At 42.2% G+C, this 16,375-nt stretch overlaps 1 protein-coding gene across 1 annotated transcript in view; it reads right to left on the bottom strand.

Moving 5' to 3' along the window:
• Positions 1-216: 216 nt before the first annotated feature.
• Positions 217-16,375, bottom strand: part of LOC147635442 (GroES-like zinc-binding alcohol dehydrogenase family protein) — a 52,840-nt gene continuing 36,681 nt past the window's right edge. The window contains exons 5-7 of the mRNA XM_086802703.1: positions 8,398-8,517; positions 8,075-8,183; positions 217-660 (exon numbers count right to left, since the gene is read on the bottom strand). Of these exons, the coding sequence (XP_086658829.1) occupies positions 479-660; positions 8,075-8,183; positions 8,398-8,517 (411 nt within the window). The 3' untranslated portion in view covers positions 217-478. The remainder of the gene's footprint in view (positions 661-8,074; positions 8,184-8,397; positions 8,518-16,375) is intronic.

Genomic DNA, 16,375 nt, shown 5'->3' with positions numbered 1-16,375 from the left:
TTCAAAACCCATTAAATAATGTCTCAAATCCTAAGGGCATGAACTACAACAAAGAGTTTTTTATTTTTTTATGCTGGCTCCTGACTTTCGTAAGGTATGGGATACATCTTACATAAGTGAGCACCATGCCCACTCCCACTTACATCAATAACAACAACAAAGAATGGTCATTTAAAATCTGGGAGTTGAAGTACTGGTGCATTAGTCAAAGCATCCTTGAGAGCTTGAAAATATTGGTCTTATTTTCAGTCCAATTGAATTCTCTAGCCTTTTTCAAAAGTTATGTTAAAGCATTTACAATGCATGCAAAATTTCTAAGAAACTTTCTATAATCTAAATTCTAGGCATCCTTTTACTTCCTTATGGTGTATCTCAATAATCAATTACAAAAATCGAAATGTCCTTTTTAGTTCTCATATGCCATAAGTGCTTCCATTCACTCTAGAACTACAGAAGTCCCTCGTCACAAACAGAAACTTCACTGAAGATGCAGAACCACCTTGCCATGAGCCTGCTTTTTCTCTTGAACATGGTGAGCCTCGGCTGCCTCCCACAACAAAAACGATCTACCAACTGGAATCCTCATTTTCCCATTCCTCACCAACCTTGCAATGTCGTGGAGGGCCTCAGAATCAGTCCTCATTACGGTCCAAGTGTACTCTGAAAAAAATCAGCAGCGAAGTTCAGCATACAGCGGGGGCATGTCCTTAGTAGGAGATTTCAATGTCCGAACTATAAACCAGCAAGTAAAGTCCAGAAATTTTGAAGGAAATGCAGTTAGACTCCTTGCTAATAAGGAATGAAACAATACTGCTACCACTTTTTGGATTTTGGTCATTCATGTGGGTTGATTATTTACAATGAGCTATTTCAATGGCCCCATTCAAAGGGGGTTACTCACTCTCCTCATGCTGGCGTTTCCAAAAAAACACTTGACTATGTCACAGGATCCCCAGGTTTAAGTTTAACCCCACAATATCCTAGATCTCACCCTCCATTGAAAGCAGCTCATACTTCTATCATTTTCAACCTTCTATATGCAGTCCAAAATCAGCCCCCTGTATATCAAGCTACCTCGCACGCACAGATCTACTTTAACCACCAATTAGAAGAAGTTGGTACCCACCTCTATGATGCTCTTCGTACCATCCATTGTCTACACATGTAAGGGTAGAGTCTGGTATCCAATCAATTCATTCAGCAATCCACCTCGTAATCTTTCCCTCATAAAGCTAAGATTATAGATAGATCTCTAGCAGGTCACCCTCTTCATAATAAGTGGTATAATTATGAATGCAGAGATAACTAAGAACAATGGCAGCAAACTGTCAAGAGCGGCAATATGTCTATTACGAATGCCAAAAGAGCATAGCAAAGACTCACAAGTCAGAAGAAAAGAGTTGTCTTGAGAATGCGGGAATGCATGATTATCCTCCTCTCGAGTAGTGACTCTAAGGAGTCTTGGAAAATTCTTGGTGAAACACGACTCTCCACAACTACTAACCTTAAAGCACATATGCACACGCTTTTCTTGATGTCCCCAATCAGCCTCACACACTTTCCAAGGCCTTCAATGTTTACTGCAGCTACCGTAAGGGATGTCATAAAAAAGCTTCACAACTGGAGAGCTAACGGTCGTGAATGACTTACGTTGCTTCCACCAATGCTGGCTAAACTATTCAATGACGTAATATCTCACAGTTTCACTCATACTTGATCATCTAAAACCAATATTCTTACTCACAAGGCTAGGAACCCCATGGAGCTCAATAACTACAGGGCGATCATGGTCACAATATGACAAAGATCTATGCCTTAATTCTTCAATCTTTGGTTAGCACTTTTGTGAAGGGAAATACCATGTGGGCAAGAGGACTGGCCGGTTTCAGGTGCAGTTATTCCACTTCGGATCAATCTTCACTTGGAGGACTCTTGGTTCTTGAATCTTTGGTTACAGTTATTCCACTTTGGATCATGTCTTCACTTGGAGGACACTTATTGAAGCAGCACATGCTCATTCTCAGAAAGTCTCTTGCTGTTTTGTGGACTTGCAGGGAGCTTCAACCAACTAGGCCTGTTACATGAGTTGTAGCAGAAGCACTTTAATGGTGATTAAGGCATGCGTTAATTACTGATTTGGAAGAGATTAGTGAAGAAGAGAGAGAAGGGATAAAGAGCTTGCACAGTACACAATACTAGGTCCCAACTATCCATTTAAAAGCCCCCACCATTGCTTGTATTGCAGCAACTGTAATGAGTACAAACAATGGGACTGAATCTGCCCCAGACTGTAGACTGACCTTTGGCTTGCAATTCTCCAAGAGAACCTGCTCTTGATTTGCATTTGGCTGTCCTGGGCTGTTAGGAACAGATCACTGCTCTCTTGGACAGCAAATTGGACTTGCATTAACATACAGATGCTTCTTCAGGTTGTGTTGGACTTGGCTGTGTTTCTCTCCTTCGTTATGCCCACAGGGCTGGTTGGAGGATGCACACACTTGTGGGAGGTTTAGGTGCTCACTATTCAAAGCACAAAGATTGGCATTGACTTGACTTTAGATCTTCTTTCTTGCTTGCATTAGCCTCCCTTGGATGCCCTTGGGTTGCTTGGAGACTCGCACAAGGCAGCACTTGTGTGCAAGAATGAGATGTGAGGAGATGCCTAAATGAACACTGAGCTGCTCTTTTATAGGGTTTCATGCTGCTGGTCTTGTTCAGGTTGGCCAGCCTTTTTACGATCCCAAAAAGTTGTCCAAAAGGTCATTTCTTGTGTTCATATTGTGCCCAACTTGTGTCCCAACTATCGGTCCATGTTATAGACAACTCCGGGCACCTAGTGGGCTGCCAAAACAGCCCCAAACAGGCATGTACTTTGCCTAGAAGATGGTTGCAAGTAGGAAGCATGTGGCACTCATATGGGTGATGCACATGACAGTCCATCTTTGTAGGAACATGATCTTTGTAGGAAGATGATAGGGATCTATCCAGGCTCGGAATATGCAACGTTGAAGAATGTCCGTCCATAAGAGACGTGTAATCTCTTGCCTACTAAGGTCCAAATGAGGAGCCTCCAAACTATACTAGAATGGGTGGTAGCCTATCCATCTAAATACCTTCGGAGGAGAACTATAATAGATGACCCTAAACTATCATCCCATTTCCTTATTAGCCAATTGAATGAATATAGCAAATGCAATCCTGCGCCAGCAATTGTCTCCTAGAGACCAAATCTTGTGAAGATGTCACTGTTTAAGATATTTCTTCAACTTCGAGGAGTGGCACCCTAAATTCTCCCAATATCATTTCATGATGAACTGATGCCTTACTCCTCACACGTCTCAAAAATATCATAATTTGCAACCTTTCAATTCTTCCCAGTTCTTTCCTATCTAGCTCTGGTCCCCACCTAGGTATACATGTGAAACACCGCAGAGAAAGAATCAAGAATCCGCTTACATGTGTGGAATCCGTTTACATGTGTGTCCGCCCACAATTGATACTCACAAAGAACAGCCCGAGAAGCACAACCAATATGCAACGGTAAGCCACCTCCGAGCTAGACACCAACCCAACCCTGACAAGCCTGCACCCTCAAGGCAAACCAACACAACCCTGGCAAGCCTGTGCCCTCAAGGCATGCGCATCCTATACCATGCACCACCAGTCCTCACAACTGTCACTGGTACACCTAACTAGTGGGCTAACCATACATAGCACAATAACCAGTTCACACTACTATAAGAACTGTGTTCGGCATGTCTCTAACCACTAGCCTCGTTAAATCCAAGCACAGGATATAACATTCTCCCCCTGCTAATGAGAGGAAAACTGGCAGATAAAATTTGGATATTGGTGTCTCAATGAAGCAACATTCTCCCGAGTGTTGTCTTCATCCGCACGTGTTGTCTTCATCCGCACTATCTCTCCATCTAATCAACCACTTCGAAATTGATATGTTTCTAATGGTGCATTCCCTAAGACCCACAATAGCTACTGGTTCATGGGGAACATAGATCGATAGATACTCGCGTCTTGCAAGATCCTAGTCGAAAACGAAGTCGTCTCCTGCTCCCAAAACCTCTTTCAATCTACTAATATGAAAGACAGGATGCACATGTACTCCATCCGCGACACGCGATCTCAGTAATCTTTTTCAAGATCATATAAGGTCCCTAATATCTTGGAGACAATTTTTAGACTTTTCCAATCCGCATTACTTGAGAGTCTTTAGGGATTCTCAAGTAAACACATTGGCCTTATTCTAGGACTCTAGTTGATCGTTTTTAGTTAGCATAAAATTGTGCCCTGTCCTGCGCACTCTATATGTTCTCATGCAAACTACATAATCTCTTGTTGCTGTTTCTAAAAGTCAACCACAGCACCAACTTGGACATTCTCTAAGCCAATCATCCACGGGGATATAGGCTGATAACCATAGTACATACATCAGCATAAAAGGGCTCATCATAGTAGCAAAATGCTTAGCGCTATTGTAAGCAAACTCTGCTAAAGAACGATACTCTTCCCAATCAGACCATCTAATAGACACATATGCACACATAAAGGCTAAACAACTTCTCAATAAACAAATGAGCAAGTTGCACGGCTGAGATTTTCTCTTTCATAGGAATAAATCTATTGACTTGGCATTTGCCAACAATTTCAAGCATATTGCTCAATATCAGCTTTCAGCTTTCGCCAAAAGAAATCTCTTCTTACCAAATGTTCAGTCCTCAGTACACTCAGATGCCCAGGAGAAGGTGTCATGATACTCAAATATGATGCAACTCCTCACACCATCTACATGGAGCACACAGACCTTCCCCTTTCGGAAGAGCAAACCATCCTAAATAGAATACTCTCTCAAACTAACAAAAATAAGAGTCATCCCAACTTAGACAATTTCCCAAGACTACTAAAGAATCTGTCTCTTGGATATAACCCCTTAAGAGAGTTAAATACGTCAGACTGCATCTGAGTAAATGAAAGCCAATTCACATGGTCCATTATGCTCAAAGCAGCTTTTCCACCTTATTGGTAGATCCTTTCTGATAACGGATCTCCAAATCAAACTCTCGCATAAGCTTCAACCAACAAGCCTTGAGCCTTTCTCCCCAAGTATTTCAAAGATGAGTTATCCACATACACAACAAAAGCAAAGTCATACAAATAATGTCTCCTTTTTCAAAGCATGAATCACAAAATAAAGCTCTTTTTCATGCCTGGGCCACTTAATATGTGGGTCGATCAGCTTTTTTCTCTCAAAAGCAACTGCCTTACTATTGTGAAATAGTGTTGCTCCAATAGCATAATGACTGGCATCCATTTCAACCACAAAATGTCACATGCTATGTGACACACTGGCTGAGCATTTCATGTAGCATTACACAGCATTAATACTCTTTTTAGGATTATTTGTTGTATGACAAGGCCCCATTGTGAGCCCCGGTCCTAAACATGTCAAGCACGAGCTACATAGGTCAATCTCCTAGCCTTAGGTGTCAGGGTCCCACTTAGAGAACAAGCATGTAGAAGTCATCTGAGGCTAGGCATGTCAAAGTCACTCCACCAGTAGTTGCATTACATAAGCATATAAGCATCATCTAGGGCATGAACCAACTCATAGGCCAACCCACAAGGCTCCCCACCTCGGGGGATGCCTTGTGTATGGTGTTCACACACCATACATCCCCTATTCATCCAATCGGCCAGCATCCAAGGCTATAAACAGTCCATTTTAGCATATAATGCAGTCGGCCCGCATTTTATGTTGGGTCAGCATTTGATGCCAACTTGAATGCTAGGCGATGGCATTAAAGGCTTAATTTCAGCAGTCATGGACTTTTTATCCTAGCTGACAGCAACACCATAGCACCGACCAATAGCAAAATCTTATATATAAGCAGCCCATAGATCATTGCATAAATCACATTCATTCACAAGTGTTCACCGAGAAGAACATGTGTGTTCAGGGTTCTTGGAGCATGCAATCAACCTCAAGCACTCCGTACTCCGTGCTTCAGTCCAAGGAAGCATAGAAGATCCTCTCATCTTCAGCCAACATATGTGCATATCCTCAACAGTTCTGGATTTGCATAAGAGAGTCTTCTACAGTGCTACTGGTTTAGCATATGGTGCAGCATGTGTTCGGTCTTCCTCGTCCTTGCATCTGGCAGTCCACGTTCATCATTCTCATCATTGTACAAAGTTCTCCAAAGTAATACAAGCAAATACTCTTGCTTGGAGGGAGGGAGAGAGAAGGGGGAGGGAGGGGGAGGGGGGGGATCTTCAATGGGTAATTGGTACCCAATCTGGTGTCGACTATAATCTTCTCTCTCTACTCTTCTCTCTCAAAGTAAAGTGGATTGCATAAACTCACAAGTTCAAAGAAGGCTTTGTTGCGCGTTACGACAATCAACCTATTGCATGTTACACAAAAGGTTTACTTGGATCCACAATTTGGAGCATAGGAGTTGCCGTTAGCCCCATGTTTCAACTCTTGAATCATTTGTCCAGCTCCTCACTCCATTCTACAGGTTTTTACTTATTATACTTGCCCTTCACAAACTTTCTTGATCTTCTCATAATCAATGTGGACACCATTAATATTAATAACGTGTCCCAGGTACGTCAACTCTTGCTTGAAGAAATCACATTTTCTCTCTTTAGCAAATAAGACTTCTTTACTAAGAATATCTCATGCAATTCCCAGATGTTGAGCATGTTCCTCAAGAGCTCTACTATATACGAGGATGTCATCTAAAAATACTATCACAAACTTTCCCACTAGCTGAGATAGCCATGTCACATGCACCCTCCACTATGGTGCCATGTGACACACTAGCTCAACATTCAATGTAATATTATACAACATTAATACCCTTATTAGGAATATTTGTCGTATGCCGTGGGCCCATTGTAAGCCCCAATCTAGGACATGTTAAGCACGAGCTACGTAGGTCAGTCTCCCAAGGTTTATCCCTTAACCCACTTGGTGAATAGTCACATGTAGGTCACCTTAGGCTAGGACACGTCTACATCAATCCTAGAAGCATATAGAAGCATGTAAAGAGCATCCAATTATGCACATGGGCATGGGCCAGGCCATAAGGCAGCCCATTACATGGGTTTTGCCTTGTCTGGATGCATAGCTAGCATCATAGGCCCCTCACACATGCCAGTCGGCCAGCATAAACACCATATATATTCAGTTGACCAGCATAAAACATCATCCAACAACATTCGGCCTTCATCAAGCTGTCGGTCAACATCACAACAATGTGCATATAATTTATGTAGCATTTAATGATTATTTTCACAAGTAGCGGGCTAGAAAACAGGCCGACAACCACATGATAAATCCGACCAGCAATATAGATCCCTATACAAGCAGCCCCTATACCCCTATACACACTATGCATTTTCATTCAATCCAAGTTAGTTATGGTTGGGTTTGTGCAAAGTTCAGCACTGTTATCGCTTTCTCACTCAGCTTAAGTAAAAATTGCCTGACACTTGATATTGAAGCTTAGATCTACTAACAGATCCACCTTTTTGTCACTTGATTTGTCTGGTTGCTTGCTGTTCAAGATGATAGGCAGATTTTATTAGTGTCCTCCTCTTTTAGAAAAGAGAAGGTTCGGCTTGTAGACCAAGTTTTGTCCCTGGCAATGTAAGCTTGCAGATTTGAGTAACTAGCTTCCTCAGGCAGAGTGACCAATCAGAACCACGACACCACACGCACACACAACACACACGCGCGTGCGTGCAATAGATGCACAAAGACAAGAATGTTGAAAATTATCCCTTCTGCGGCCATGAAAATGCCAATAAACCACACTTAAAGCCCAAAAATTAAAAACTCGTGCTGAAAGAATTGCTTGAGGTTGGTTAACCAAAAAGGCACCCAAAAGCACTTGTTCTTGCTGCTTTTGAATCTCAGGTCCTACTCCGACTATAGAGAAATATAGGTCAAGAATGCAATGCCTAGAAGCTCGTGCTATATTAATTCACCTTCTAATTATGTCTATTCTCAAAAGAGAACCTTCAGTCATGAGAGTGGGAAACAGTTTACCAATGCCATAAGATTGCCTGTACTGTACTTGTTTCCTAAGCAAAACAGCCGCTGCTGCTGCGCCCCCAGCTATCAAGCCCAACTTATCTGCATAGATTACTGCTTCTCCCTGCCGACCAATTTTCACTAAAATTAGTAGTCATCAATTGAAGGTTAAATAAGTGATTTCCCTTTTTTAGTGATAATAAATAGATCCAGCATTTTTCCAAGCATCTTGTCTGTTGTATAAACCTAATATTCTAGCAGATGCATATGTCATAAAACATCATGGTTGACAGTAATTATATGTGAGCTAAAAAGTTGAGATGCCCATTTGCTCATACCTGCAGAGTCATATAGTGGCCACCTTTTCTCAAACTACTGACACCCAAAGCCTCTGTTTCTTGCACACCAATTGTATCTAAGATGGCATCAAATCGTCCACCAAGCTTGTCCCTCAGATTCTGCAAACCACTGATCAGTTGTGCTCTTAGACATGATTAAAATCCTGTATTTCATACACACAAGAAACGAAGTGAGAACAGTCATACAAGGCTTGTGACACACCTTCAAGGTCCATAAGCTTGCGAATTTCTCTAGGAGCAAAAGAACTTCAGAAGGCATAAAGTCCATTATGGAGCTATGAACTCACAAAAAACTATGGAATGGATTGCTGAATTGGCTGGAAAGCCGCTGTACCTCCCTCCTTCAAATGCCATGAAGTATGACACAGCCTTGCTAGGAGATTGAACAGGGAGACGAAACCACGCACACATGACAACCTCAAGGGGAAAGCTTGTTGTCAACTATGCTCTTACTCTCGCATCTTGTTTATCACAAATTGTCTCATATACCATTCATGTCTCTTGCAATGTGGGGCACACACTATTGCAACATAAGGTTCTAGAAGACTTTACATTTCCAAACATGTAAGGCTACTTTTGCAATCTTAGATAGGAACATAGTCACAAGAAACGTCTGTTACGTTTCGAGGTTTTGAAGTTCTTTAAATTTCACCTAGAAACGTTTCTTCCTTCAACAAAAACATCAGTGCATTACAAAAAATCAAAATACTGATATTTCTTCCAAAATACTAAAAACCGAAATGCATATAGATGACTAAGAAACAAATCCAAAAACATTGATAGAATAAATAATTTGAAAGCTTGAAACATAGAAACAATGTGTAACCACATTACTTGCATTCCATGCATTTTGTAAAGGAAATACCATATCCATGGAAAAAAAAACTCTTTTCCCATACGTCGCACAGACAAAATCACTCGGGTTTTGACAAGGCATTGTGAAAATTGGAAAATTATTGTATGCCCTTTATGACCACATGCAAAAATCCCACAATTTTTGCAAAATCTAAGAGCAAATTACGCACACATCAGAAGTCCAAATTGATTTAGCCCATTTGTGAACCCAAAGTGCACAAGAAATCAGAGGCAGCTCAATTTGTTCCTAATTGAGTTCAGCAAGAGCAGAACGGAAAGCCATGGCAGTGGAGCAAGTGTGGGCATCAATTTAAAAATCTGTAGAACAGAGCTAGGAGCTCGATCCACAATGAGCAGCCTGACGAAATCCTAATTTAAAACCCTTGTGGCAGCGGAAACCCTGATTGGCAGGAAAAAACCCTAATTCGACCTCATAGCTTCTAATTCGTGCCATGAGAAACCCTAATGTGGAAGCAAGAAAGTTGTTAAAGGGTGAAGTTGGTCCCTCATGACCTATCTCCAGAGGCGAGGAAAAATACCACCTTACCTTGTATGTTCCATGAGATGATCCTCATAAGGGAAGCATATGAAAGGTGTGGCCAAACCTGGTGATTGGCTGCAATACCGCATTCCTCAAGTAGTGAGTACATCTTGAATAGGTAGCCACCTATTGGGAGGTGAGGGTAGAAAATTCCTCTGGACAGAAGGTCTGTGCAGGGGTGTGTGTGGAAAATTCTCCCCCCCCATTTATGGGAGAAGCCCTCTCTTTCAATGAAGAGGGGATGCATTGAGAACTACATCCCATCTCTGAGGAGTCGGCATCATGATATCAAGAGAGGCATATGGGTTGGGATGTTCCACAAGGGGGGGGGGGGGGGGGGGGGGGGGTGTGGGAGCATATATTGATACCAAGTTCTACACCCACTATTGGGCATTGAGGACGTTAGTGGGGATGTCGTAGTATCTAGTCCATACTATGCATGATGGAGTTGATGGTTTATTGTCTTGTGGATGACTGCCATGGGATTATAAATTGCACTTTCTAAAAAGGTGAATTTGGGCATGTTCCGGGATTCATTTAGGCATATATATGGGTTGGGATGTTCTAAGGGGGGCCTGGGGCAAGGGGGGTTTCTTGAGCGTCTACCTTCCCTAGCCACCACCCAATGCTAAATAGGTTGCTGGCATGGGGCGGCCGAAGGGGGAGCAGAAGATTAAGGCACTACTGGGCATGTCTCCTCTGTCTCCAAGTGTGCCTCCTATTTCTAGGGAAATCCCTAGCTATGTGACCCTGTTGATGACAAAAACAGTGCTCATCCAATTTCCCAGAAATCTCCATCTCTGTCTAAGGTGCGAACCATCCACCCTATGAAGCATGATGTGGTCTTTTGAAATGGATGGATTAGGGACAAGAACAAGGACACTAAGCACCCCATCAGCACTGTGACTGTGGTTGAGGCAGATGAGGGAAGTCTAGGGAGGGCAGGGACCTCCAACACCCAGCCAAAAACAGCTCCTATGGAGTTCAACAACTTACAATAGGCCCTTGGAAGGGCTGGGAATTTGAGTGAGATAGAGGTAAGTCGATGTTCCTCTACCACTGGATCAAAGTCTGGATGATATTTGGAGAGAATTTTCTTTGAGCTAAGGGGGAGAGGGTTGCAAGCAAGTGTCTGGGACGTGGCTTCTGGGGATTTGAAATCTACTTCTTCAGTCATAAATGGCCCTGTGGACACATATTGCTCATTCAGGAGCAATAAGTAATGATCCATTCTAGCACACTTTTATCTAGTCGAACTTTCTGCTCATGGGTTGCACGCTCTAAGGGTGGAGTATGTATTTCAGTTTCTAAGTCCACTTTGCCTTGCACTATCGGCCATATTTCATCATGCCCGCTGTGCACAATGGATTATCATTTTTTAAGACAACATGCATATTGGTATTTTGAACATCTATGCCCCTAACCATAGGGGAGAGAGGATCTCATTCTGGAAGCTCCTCACAAAATGGCTTCCTCATGCTGATCATTGGTTCATAAACTTTATAGAGGTGGTCTTGAGGGTATGGTACACCCTCTTGAGAGAGCTGCTTGGGAGAGGTTCATCCTCTCTATCCATGGCAGGGACTCTTGGATTGAGGATGACAGACACAAGAAGCCCTCCTCCCTCCTTTACCCTTCGTCTAACCGGACGAAGAGATGCAGGATGTATTTATGCCTGCCTAGACCCCTTCTATGTCGATGATTGGGTTCTTGACACGGGAGGATGTATATGCATTGCAACTGGCACTTCTAAGTCCGACCACCGTCCAGTGGCTCTGAGCATCAGAGAGCCTCGGCAACATGGCTCTTCGTACCATGTGCACATTCCAGAGCACTTTTACTCGGATGTCGAGCTCTCCCACCAGGTGATTGACATTTCGAGATCTCATGACTTTTCTGATGGCCCAAAAGGTGTGGCTTATGCATTACAGCTGATCATTGGTGTCTATCACGGGGTGGCTTTGATGAGGAGCCAAGAGGTTATTGATCATGTGGGCCATCAGTGGGTGCAGGTTAGCAGCACCTCAAAGGGAGCATGAAAAACACCCTGATGCCCTATGGATCTCAGACACTCTGAGAGAGCACAACAAAAAGTTTGGGCCACATTACCATAGTTGATCAGAGATGAAATGAGGATCTCTCTTGATGCCTTGCTTTCAGTTGATGAGATGAGAAAAGCGCTCCTTGCACTCCCCCGCGGTAAGTGTCTTGGAGGCGATGTCTCATCGCTCTTGACCTTCTGGGATGATTTCAGGGCACAAATCACTATGAAACTCCACAAGATGTAACAGAGGGAATATACATGCCTTCTTCACAGAGGGTCTTATACATCTTCCCATGGTGGCCGATTACATTGCTTGGGACTGCACATAAAATCCTTGAGCCATTAGCATAAGGTTGCAACCAATCTTGCAGAATGTGATCCATCACACTCAGACTGAGTTTCTTAAAGGGAGGAGCATCTCTGACAAAATGAGCTAAGATGAGCAACCAGCCCTTAGCATTTCTACTGCTTGATTTTGAGAAAGCATATGATAGAGTTGATTGGGGCTTTTTTGAAGGAACCATTAGACGCATTGGTTTCTCTCAGGATTGGAACAAATCTGTTTCTTGCTTATATAGAGATGCTCAAAGCAACATATGTCCATATGGTGACAGAGGAGAGCACTTCCAAATCTCTTGGACTGTACGGCACGGATGCCCCCTAGCCCCTTTGCTATATGCTATGAGCATATCCACTACCAAAGTTTCTGGTTTGAGTCCACCGTTATGCAGTGAGAAGGAGCTCTTGACTCTAAGCTTGCACATGACACTGCTATATATCTGGAGGCCTCTCACGTCTGTCTATGCTCTTTCTAGATTGCCTTGGAGGAGTTTTGTTTAGTTGCTAGAGCTCTTATCAATTGGCAAAAGTCAGTGGGCCTTTGGATTAGTGACTGACAAAAAGTCAACTGGGGTGCAAAGCTTGGATTTACTTGATTGAAAGAGGCAACACTGCACGATACTTGGGATGTCAGATCAGGATTGATATTTCCCCTACACAACAATTCGCACCAGTACTTATGAGATTAGAAAGAAACTGTAAAGCTTTTATAGCTTTATTAACATGATTAAGACTTAATTAATGAACATAAGACAAATACTGCAGGAAAGACTGAGTTGTTTGCATTGAGACAGAGGCCTTTCTTAAATAGAGGCTATAAAAGTGAAGAGACACATCCCTGGGAAGGGGTGTGGCTCTTGAATCAATGGTTATGTCCTTTGGACTTAGGGGTGTGTCTTTTAATGAATAGACATGTCCTTTGATAGTGACCCATGTGTAAGTGTGTGACCCTTCATAGGTGTCCTTTCAGTTAATAAGGGATTAAGGAGTAATTAAGGAGAGATTAAGAGAGTTAGTCACAATTGTGACATTCCCTCCCACTTAAAATAAGACTCCGGCTAAGAAGAGATGGTTGTCTTTGAAAGAATTCCCAAGAAGTTCTGGATATTCCTCTAAGTCTTCATCACTTTGCCAAGTAGAGTCAGAATCATCAAGATCTCTCCATTTAACCAAAAATTTTGTAGTGAGCTTATGTCGTGTTTCTTTATGTCTGACATCAAGAATTGTCTCTTGAATTAAGAGTATGTGTTCATGTTCAATTTCTGGAACATAATCCAAAATATCTAAAACTGGAAAATCACCGTCCACAAACTTCTTGAGCCAAGAAATATGTGAAGTTGGATGAATTCTACCCCAAGAAGGTGGTAACTCCAACTTATAACTGAGAGATGAGTTCTTCTTAATAATACGAAAAGGTCCATAATATCTTGGGCGAAGCTTTGGGAAAACTGATTTCACTGTCTTGTATTGATGAGGGGCAATATATAATAATACCAAGTCTCCTTCTTGAAATTCAATGTGACGACGACGCTTATTAGCTGTGCGCTGATATTGCTCTTGGACGCTGACCATCTTATCCTTAATCTGTAATAAAATATCTTGCATTTCTTGAATGAGTTGGTCTGCTAAAGCCACTTTATGTTGAAGAACAAAGTTGGCAGGAACAAGGAGAGTATGGACATAAGCTGCTTGAAAAGGTGTCATTCCAATAGCTGAATGATAAGAATTATTATAAGCAAATTCCACCAAAGGTAAATATTCTTCCCATGAAGCTAATCGAGACTGAACATAATGACGCAGCATTTCTTCGAGAATCTGATTAACTCATTCCGTTTGTCCATCTGTCTGCGGCGGATGATAAGCAAAGCTAAAGAGTAAATTTGTACCAAGAGACTTGAATATCGAAGTCCAAAAATGTCCTGTAAACTTTGGATCTCGATCAGAAACTATAGATTTTGGCAATCCATGAAGTCTGAAGATATACTGTATGAACAGTACTCCCTGGGCTGCTTTCTTGTACGGAATGAAATGTGCCATTTGAGAAAATCTGTCAACCACCGCAAGAATCTGTGTATTGCCTTTAGAAGAACGTGGCAATGAAGTAATAAAATCCAAACTAATACTTTCCCAGCGTTCATTGGGAGCTGGAAGTGGTTGAAGAAGACCAGCTGGAACTTGTCTGCTAGCTTTCATATGTTGGCACGAGAGACATGCTGTAACAAACTTAATAACATCTTGCTTCATTTGAGGCCAATAGTATGTAGGTGTCAAAAGATGATATGTCGTGTTGATGCCTGGGTGTGCAGCATAAGTGAGTTCATGATGTTCTTTCACCAATACTCTTCGAACATGAGTATCATGAGGTACACAAATACGGTCCTGATAATATAATAAACCATCCACTATTGTATATGCTCCATAAATCTTCAAGTCGGAAGGAGTTGCATTCTGAGAATTGAGTATTCGAAATGCATTTCCAAAATCACGATCTTTTGAATAACGGTCCTTGAAACTTTGAGGTATATCCATTTCAACTATAGAAATAGCCAAGACCGAAGCTGGCGGCATACGACTGAGGGCATCCACAACCACATTGGTAAGACCAGGAACATACTCAATTGTCATATGAAAATTGGCTAAGAATTCGACCCAACGCGCTTGCCTAGCATTCGTAACTGGCTGCGTGAAGATATATTTCAAAGAATGATGATCTGTTTTCACCATTGAATCCCCACCAAGGAGATAATGTTTCCAAGCACGATAGGCATGAACAAAAGCTAAAAATTCCTTGTCATATACCGGATATCTTACTTGAATTGCAGAGTGCTTATGAGTGTCAAACGCAATAGTAGCAGGTCCTTGTTGCATCAAGACGGCACCAGTGACAATATTAGAAGCATCCGTGTAAACAAGAGTAGCGTCAGGAATAGCCATGACAGGAGTTGTTGTCAAAGCTGTCTTTAAATTTTCAAAAGCTTGTGTTGCGGCTTCAGTCCATTTGAATGCAGGAGCGGACTTTAGAAGTTCTGTGAGAGGAGCAGCTATTTCGGAAAATCGATGAACCTTTGTGTGATAGAAGTTGGCAAGTCCCAAACAAGAACGAACATCATGGATGTTTGTGGGAGTTGGCCAATTGACAATAACCTGTATTTTCTTTGGATCCACGGAAATACCGTCTGCTGAAACAACATGTCCAAGGTACTCCAAAGATGTCTTGAAGAATTCACTTTTGCCTGGATTAATATAAAGAGCATTGTCACGAAGCACCTGGAAAACGATCTTAAGATGTGCCTTGTGTTCTTCCATATTACAACTGAACACCAGGATGTCGTCAAGATAGATAATGACGAACTTGTCCAGAAAAGGACGAAAAAGATCATTCATCAGACTCATAAATGTTGCAGGGGCATTGGTTAACCCGAATGGCATGACCAGGTACTCGTAATGACCATATTTTGTGCGAAAAGCTATCTTATATTCATAACCTTCGCGAATGCGAATCTAATGATATCCAAACTTAAGATCAATTTTGGAGAAGACCTTTGCATGGAGCAATTGATCAAACAATTCATCAATGCGCAAAAGAGGATACTTATTCTTGATAGTCAACTTATTAAGGGCACGATAGTCGATGCAAAGGCGCATAGACTTATCCTTCTTTTTCACCAAAAGTACTGGAGCTCCAAAAGGGCTTTTGCTTGGTCGAATATGTCCTTTCTCCAAAAGTTCAGTAAGTTGTCGCTGTATCTCCTGAGATTCCGTAAAAGAAACTCGATATGGAGCACAAGTAGGTGGAGCACTGCCACAAAAAATATCAATAGCATGGTCGCCTGGCCGTCGAGGTGGGAGAACCGCAAGAAGCTCCTGAGGAAAAAGATCCAAGTATGGAGCAAAGAAAGGTTGCCTGAGGTACATCACCTTTGTATCTATGTCCTCGAGAGGATCGTTGGCTGAATAGACCATTGAAAGTGCTGAGGAACAACCACTCTTGCGGACCCACTGTTTCACTTGAAGAGCTGAAAGGGTTGGTGTAGCAGGTTGGTCTCTGATTCCTTCGAGTGCCACAAGCATATCATTTTGAGCAAATTGTATGGAATGGTTCCGGAAACTAATCAGGGGATCATATTGATACAACCATTCTTGACCAAGGATCATATCAGAATGTGCCAAATTCATGA

Source organism: Cibotium barometz, chromosome 9, assembly GCF_041138505.1.
Source record: "Cibotium barometz isolate CiBa-2024 chromosome 9, ASM4113850v1, whole genome shotgun sequence".
Taxonomy (NCBI): domain Eukaryota; kingdom Viridiplantae; phylum Streptophyta; class Polypodiopsida; order Cyatheales; family Cibotiaceae; genus Cibotium; species Cibotium barometz.
Note: the sequence above shows the minus strand (reverse complement) of the source record. Positions and strands in the feature narration are given on the sequence as shown.